Raw genomic sequence first — 8,002 nt, 5'->3', positions numbered from 1 at the left:
ATGATGCTGATGATTTTAATGGTCAAAACTGGTCAGTGAATTCGTCTAATTTAAATTTTAATTTTAATTCAGAGTTGCTGAATTACTTAGTTACAAAAAATAAATCAGTTTCAAATATCAAGGAGTATTTATTTTTATCATTTCTCTAGAACAACATGAAAGAGAAATACGGAAATGGCGAGAGATGGATAGACTTTTCTGGACAACGGCTGCTTACCAAAAAGTCCTTGATAAAATCAGATCCTCGCCTTTTGTGACAATGGTAATGGCAGTGGTGGTAGAGGAAAAACTTTTCTCATTCGTCACATAGCTCTGGAGCTTGCTCAAGACGGATTTGAGATAATTCCAGTTTCAACACTTGAACAGGTCATCCTGTATGGACAACTAAATTTCAAGCAATTATTCATTGTAGATGATGTATTAGGTGTATATGGTCTAGATATCAGTCTGTATAACAGTCTTAGTAGACAGTCTGATAATGTGTTAGACTTACTAGAAACAGGATCAAAATTACTGATGAGTTGTAGATCAGTTGTGTTTAATGAGTCCAAACTACTAAATAGTTTTGTTACAGATGACAATCATGTCATTAATTTAGATGACAAAAGCAATGAACTTAATAGATCAGGAGACATGTGAAAAACATGTTACAGAATCACTGTAAATATAAAAATGTAAGGGAAGTATGCTTTGAAAAGTTAAAGTTACCTAGCATATTACCAATGTTCCCTCTGCTGTGTAGGGTATTCTCATCTACTGAAAAATATCAGGCAATGGGGGATAACTTTTTTCTGGTTCCGTACCAGTGTATGTTTTCTGACCTTGATAACATGCAAGAGCCAACAAAGTTCATTACGCAGGTTTGGTGTATTGTGTGATTAAGGATAATTGTGTCCGTCCTAAATCCTTTGATAGGAATTGTCTAAAAGACGTGCTTGAATGCTGTAGACTAAGCCAGTCAACGTCTAATTCGAAACTTGTACATGCAATGCAGGTATTGAAGGGATCTTATCTGACGCAAGACGCAGAAGGTAGATATTTTTTCATTCATGATAATTTCTTTGAAATTGTTGCAGTTCACTTCGGAAAACGTTTTCCAGAATGCCTTATTAAACATTATACCTCCTGCTCTATTTACAAACTTCTAACAATTGAGAACACGATATCGGAAATCAAGGACGATATGATCCCTATCTTTGGGCCCACTCTTTGGCACTGGTAGACCGAATCCTTTGTGACATTAAAGATTTCAAGTTTTATGAAGTATTTAGCAGAATAGGACATTTCTGGAAATGCGAAAAATTTGTTTCAACAGTTTGTGGAACTTTGGAAAAATTAAACTTTGGTGAAATTAGGCAATTATTATTTGACGTTCAGAAGTGTGAGCATGAAGACAAAAGGCAACCATTTACGAAAATGCTAGAAGATCAAATGAATGAAATGTTTGATAAAAGAAGAGAATTAGGAATTGATAAGAGATATGAGTGTAAATTTCAAATTTTGCATAAATATTCCCCCAGAGTCATAACCTGGATTATTGCATATGGCTATGTGAATCTTTTGTCTAGAATTATAAAGATTGTCGAAAGTAAAAGTCGTTTTATAGGAACAACAGGTTCCGTCAACGATGACATTTCAAAAGACATCTCAGAAGTAGTGTTCGGTACCAGTCTGGAATTACAATCTGTTTGTTTCACACTATCTTGTTGTAGTGGTAGTTTGGAAATGGTCAAGCTGGTTTTTCGTCACGTAAAAGCCGAATGTACAAATTATATCTTAAGTGAAAGGTTTACACCGTTATTTGTAGCATTATCGACTACTTGTATGATATTGTTGAGTTTTTGCTTTCGAAGGGAGCAGATGTCAATGTGAGCTTTGGAAAATACAATATTTCAATTCTTGCTTATTCATGCTTTTTTGGAAATGAAAACGCGGTGGATTCTTTAGTGAAAGGGGGCGCTAACATTAATGCTCCGATGGCAAACTTCGGTTCTGCACATTTCACATCGTATTTCGGCAATCTTCATCTTGTTAAGTACCTTATTAAGAACGGTGCTGATGTTAATAACTATGACAAAAATGGGAGATCTCCCTTGCATTATGCAATAGTTGGTGGTAATCTGGAGATAGTAAAGTGTCTTATAAAGAGCAATGCAAATGTCAATTTTTGTGACATAGATGTGAAGTCTCCACTAAATTATGCATCATATAAAGGACATCTAGAAATCGTTAATTGTCTGCTGAATTGTGGTGCAGATGTGAATTGTGGTGCAAGCTGTCTTTCTGCCGCATGTTCAAGTGGTCAGTATGATGTTGTAGAATTGTTGATTGATAAAATTGACATTAATAGAGTTGATGACTTTTGCGATCCCCCTCTTCATTCTGCTGCCAGTTCAGGTCATGTTGACATTGTAAAAAATCTTATAGAACATGGAGCTGATGTTAATCTGCTTTGCTCTTGTGGCAATCCACTTTACTGTGCCACACAAAATGGTCATTTACACATCATTGAATACCTTATGGAACATGGCGCTAATGTAAATCAGGGTTATTGTGGTGATAAAAATACGTCTCTTTTATGCTGTGCTTCTAGCAGAGGTTATCTGGAAATTGTGAAAGAACTGGTCAGATATGGTGCTGATATCAATGTCTGTGACAAAGATGGACGATCTCCATTATGCCTTGCAGCACGTGAAGGTCACGTGGGGATAGTAAAGTATCTTATAAACCGTGCTGTTAATGTAAATGTCTGTGATTTGCGTGGAAGGTCTCCACTATACTATGCGTCAGCTCGCGGTTATTCATATTATAAAATGTCTTATTCAAAATAATGCTGACCTACAAGTTGTTGCAAATTCTCTTTTGTCGCTTGTAGTAATGGTCATCATGACGTTGTTGAGTACCTTATCGATAAAGCTGACGTAAATAGAGTAAAGGCATCAGTGATCCACCTATGCATTCCGCTGCCAGTTCAGGAAAATCTTAATATCGTAGAATTTCTTGTTAAACATGGAGCGGATTTTAACTGCTCACCTCTGTTGGAAATCCACTTTACTGTGCCACAAAAAATAGTCATTTACATGTTATTGAATATCTTGTGAAACATGGCGCTAATATAAATCAGGGTTATTGTGGTGATACAAATACGTCTCCCCTATGTTGTGCATCCAGCAAAGGTTATTTGAAAATTGTGAAAGAACTGGTAAGACTTGGAGCTGATGTCAATCTTTATGACGAGACGGAAGATCCCCCTTTTCCATGCAGTATATGGAGGTCATTTAGAGATTGTGAAATATCTTATAAACAAGGTACTTAGCATAAATATATGTGACAGGTATGGGAAATCTTTATTATATTATGCTTCAGCTGGAGGACATTTAGATGTTGTACAATTTCTTATCAATAGTGATGCTGACGCTGATTATGATATCAGTTGTCTATTTGTTGCTTGCCATCGTGGTCATTATAATATAGTGGAGTATCTAGTTGACAAAGTGAAAAACATCAGTTCTTGTGACGGTTCCGGAAGATCCCCACTGTATTATGCATCTGCTGAGGGTCAGTTAGATATTGTTAAATGTCTGATTATGAATCATGCTGATGTGAATTGCGGTGCAAGTTGTCTATCAGCAGCTTCAAATCGAGGTCATTTCGACATTGTTGAGTATCTTAGCGATAAAGCAAATGTGAATGAGATACAGGGCTACAGCGATCCCCCTCTTCATTCTGCTGCCAGTTCAGGTCATCTCGACATTGTGAAATATCTAGTGGCACATGGAGCCGATGTTAATTTACTGAGTTTTTGGAATAGAGTCCCCTTTATTGTGCCACAAAGAAGGGACAGTTACACGTTATTGAATATCTTGTAGAACACGGTGCCGATATAAATCAGGGCCGGTGTGATGATATTAATACGTCTCCTTTATACTGTGCCTCAAGCAAAGGTTACCTGGAGATTGTAAAAGGATTAGTGAAACGTGGTGCAGATGTAAATATCTGTGACCTTAATGGAAATTCTCCACTATGTTACGCTTCAAGGTATGGTCATCTGGAAATTGTAAAGTTTTTGCTACAAAGTAATGCTGATTTCAATATCGGTGTAAGTTGTTTATCTGCTGCTTGTAAAAGCGGACATTTAGATGTTGTAGAATATCTTAGTAATATAATGGATGTTAACAAGGTGTATGACATTTGTGATCCTGCGCTTCATAGCGCTGCCGGTCAAGGCCACATTGATATTGTTAAATATTTGGTAGAAACTGGTGCAAATGTAAATTTATTAAGTTTTCATGGTTACAGTCCACTATGCTGTGCTGTAGAGAATAAACACCTTAGGGTTGTTGAATATCTTGTAGGACACGGTGCTCATATAGAAAGAGCTGTTCATATTGCACTTGAAGGTGATCAGAGACATATCTTAGATTTTCTGTTAAAACTTTTAAATTAAGGAATGAAAATATGTGAAATGAATGTATGTAGTATTTATATTGAATATATCCATATCCTTTCATATATACGTATGAATAATTGTATTGTATATACCACATAAGTGTACATGACAATGATTATGTTGTTTTTTTTCTAATCTATTTTTATCCGCTCTTACTTGTTTTATTTCTTTAAAATGAGCGTAAAAGTTTCCTTCAAGTTTACAAGGAGGTAGAAATTAGCGCACTAGAGATTGGGGAATTACGATTACGAATTAAACAAATAATTATTATAAGTGTAAAAATAGCGGGCAATTGTAAGCAAATGCCCAAAAATATTATCTCGCTATTATAAGTACGGCTACAGTATATTGTCATCACTATAACCTGCATCAATAAAGTTTGTCATTTATAGTTCATTTATCATAATTATGTGTATGGTGCTCTGTAAACCGCTTAATCCGAAACAGGCACATATTATCGTACACAATAAAAATACGTCATTAGATAGATAATATATAATTATAAATAATTGATAATATTAATTTAATAGTTTATTACAACAATCCTTACATGGAAAACGTAGATCAAAAACCTTATTGATAAACAGAAGTAGAAGTTCCTGACGAGAGATTAAGATCTGTTGTGAAGTCATTTTGAGCAAAATACATTTATCGGTTATATCTAATAATGAAGATAATTCAAACCCGATTTTTTTTTTTCATTAGTAGAAGCCTTAATCATGATATATCTTTTAAAAATTAAGAACTTTATTGAATAAAATCCGTAGTAATTTTTATATTAATATGCATATTTAAAGAAAAAAGAAAAATAATATATTTTTAAAGATTTTTTTTAAAGGAAGTTTAGTAACGAAGGCTAAAATATTGTCCGTGTACAGGTATAAGTACTTTGTTGTGAAAAAAAATGCTCGGGTTTGTTCTTCATGAGATATACATGTAAGCGATAATTTAATTTTTCGAAGGTGATTTCATGCGATATATCAACATAGGATTTTTTTTGTGTGACCAAACAAAAATTATTTTTTTAACTTTTGAATTCTGATATCTTTAAAAGAAATAGACTTTGGGGATATAACTTGACAAAAGTTGAAACAATTTATGGACAATTAGTTTTCAAGAAGAAAAACGAATATATTTTTAGAGATTAGAATTGGACCAAGCGGCTTTAATGACTTCCGATCATGAAATATTACATTTTATAAACGTGTATTTTGTATCGTTCGTCAATGAAGAAATGAATTTTCAATATTTACTTTCTATCGATTTGCAATGTTTGAAGTATAATTCTCCCTCTTGTTATTGTTCGTCTTAACCACCCAATATAGTCTTGCTGAACACGTTATACACGGGGACGTGATATTGATAATAATGGAAAACTGTCAACAATTATTTTAAAAGAAAGAGAACGTAGGGATCCTTAATTTTCACATTTTGTTATCGTCATAATTTCGAATACTATTCGTCATCTCCATTTAAACTGAAAGAAAAAGAAACGCCGGTAAACTTTTGAGACATTTCTTTTTTTTAGTATTTTTATCTTACTTTTAAAATTATCTATAAAGAAAATGTTACCAAACTTCCATTTGATCTTGTCTCCTAATTGATGAGTTATTGAAACTCATTTGACGATGCCCCACAAAGTGAAAATCGAAAAAAAACTAATTTTCAATATATCTCCTCCGCGCATCTGTCACAAACTTTATTCTCCTTTCATGGAATTCACCAGGTTAATTTTTCAAACCTGGCTATATTGGACATTGGTAACCACACCGAAAAGATAGTCAAAAGATGCACGCATGCACCAGTAAGGGGAACAAAAACGTAAAGTTGACCGGCTCAAACGAAAACTAGACCCTGTGGAGTAAAAATACGACATATGTGAACTCCCTAACAAAATACTATTTAACTGTTGTTAATTATGGTTAACTGTAGTTTACTAATTTGATCAAAGTTCTACAGTTTTCACCATAGTAAATCAAAGTTCTAAAGTTTTCATCATAGTAAGTCAAATACTAAAGTTTTCACTGTAGTTAATCAAAGTTCCAAAGTTTTCACTATAGTAAATCAAAGTTCCAAAGTTTACACCATAGAAAATCAAAGTTCCAAAGTTTTCACTACAGTTAATCAAAGTTCCAAAGTTTTCACAATAGTAAATCAAAATTCCAAAGTTTTCACTTTTGTACTAAAGTTACATTGTAACAATAGTAAACTATAGTTAACTATATTTACTATAGAATTTTTTTTAGGGCTTATAGGAATAAAATGATCATTTAACTACGATTTCTTGTGAATGTAAGATTGAATGTATTTAATAGGAAGAATAATCAATCTCACGTTTTCTGGGGTGGAGGGAGATGGGGGAATAGCGGATCAAAATTTCCAACTGTTGTATGTTATAGAACCTTGCGTTTTGATTTTGCTTATGAAATGTGTTTTTTCCAGATATTTGAATAATTATTAAACAAAACTTAAAAAGTAATAGACAAGAGTTGCAGGGTAAGGGGATGATTATGCAGGGCTTGAAAATGTCATTCTTATTAGTATTTTAAGAAATTTTAAGTAATTTATTACACATATGCATTACAATGGAAGCACATGCTTTTAAAAGACGTATTGTATTATGACTGAATTGAACGAATAACTAAAATTCCAAAGAAAATTCAATTTCCTTAAAGGTCTGGATAGCTTTATCGATAAAAAATGATTAATTATAACTATAACTATAATGATTTACTGTAAAGAAATACTTTGAGAAAATACATTGCTTTAATTTACCTTAAAAGCATTGCACAAATGAAAAAGAAATTGTTCTAAAATTTTATTTGCACATAATGTTTCAAACCATGTGAAATCAATAATTTTTGGAGGAGGGGATAATATTCTTTTTTTTTCTATGAAGAAATCAACGAACTTTGCCCACCACGATAGTTAAAATTTCACGGATCTTTTTTTTTAGTTATTTACGTATTATTTTTTTTTACAGTTTTTAACAACAGAATCATATCCTCACACATTCATTGTTTTCAACGAACTACATTCATATGATCCCCACAATACTATTTGATTTACAGTACATTTGCATACATATCCTTAGAAATGAACCTTAGAACTATACTACTTTTTTTCTTGAAAATGATACTCAAATGTGTATTTTCTTTCCTATTAATTATATGAATATCCTTTAAAATTGAATATACGTACATGTAGTAGGAACGACATAGACCGTACCCAGGATTACGTTTGCTTTTATCAATAGTTAATCATGCATTTGACAAAGTATATTTTCTTAATTAGATAATTCATATTTTTGTAAAATAAATGTTTCAAAATATGCATAAAAATGCTAAAACACATGTAGATGCTGACGCTTTTCTTCACAACTATATGTACGGAATAAGAATATCAGCTGTTTTTATTTTTCATCATATTCTGCCATAGATGATAACTGTATTTAATCACTCAGCTTTTCTGACTAAGAGTGGTTTTGACGGATGATCCTGAATCTCCTCAGAGTTTGTATTCTCTGCAGGTTCAACGCCCTACTAGTATTCT

The 8,002-nt window shown here is 32.9% G+C and overlaps 1 protein-coding gene across 1 annotated transcript; it reads left to right on the top strand.

The window, feature by feature from the left end:
* The first annotated feature begins 1,416 nt into the window (after positions 1-1,416).
* On the top strand, positions 1,417-3,869 carry LOC134271082 (ankyrin repeat domain-containing protein 50-like). The gene is made up of 3 exons (XM_062753339.1): positions 1,417-1,686; positions 1,854-2,796; positions 3,265-3,869. Exons 1-3 carry the CDS (start codon positions 1,417-1,419, stop codon positions 3,867-3,869), a joined length of 1,818 nt encoding a protein of 605 aa, XP_062609323.1.
* Positions 3,870-8,002: the final 4,133 nt, after the last annotated feature.

Source organism: Saccostrea cucullata, unplaced genomic scaffold (assembly GCF_032062105.1).
Source record: "Saccostrea cucullata isolate Sc308-1 unplaced genomic scaffold, CSIRO_AGI_Scuc_v1 ctg8611, whole genome shotgun sequence".
Classification (NCBI taxonomy): Eukaryota; Metazoa; Mollusca; class Bivalvia; order Ostreida; family Ostreidae; genus Saccostrea; species Saccostrea cuccullata.
Note: the sequence above shows the minus strand (reverse complement) of the source record. Positions and strands in the feature narration are given on the sequence as shown.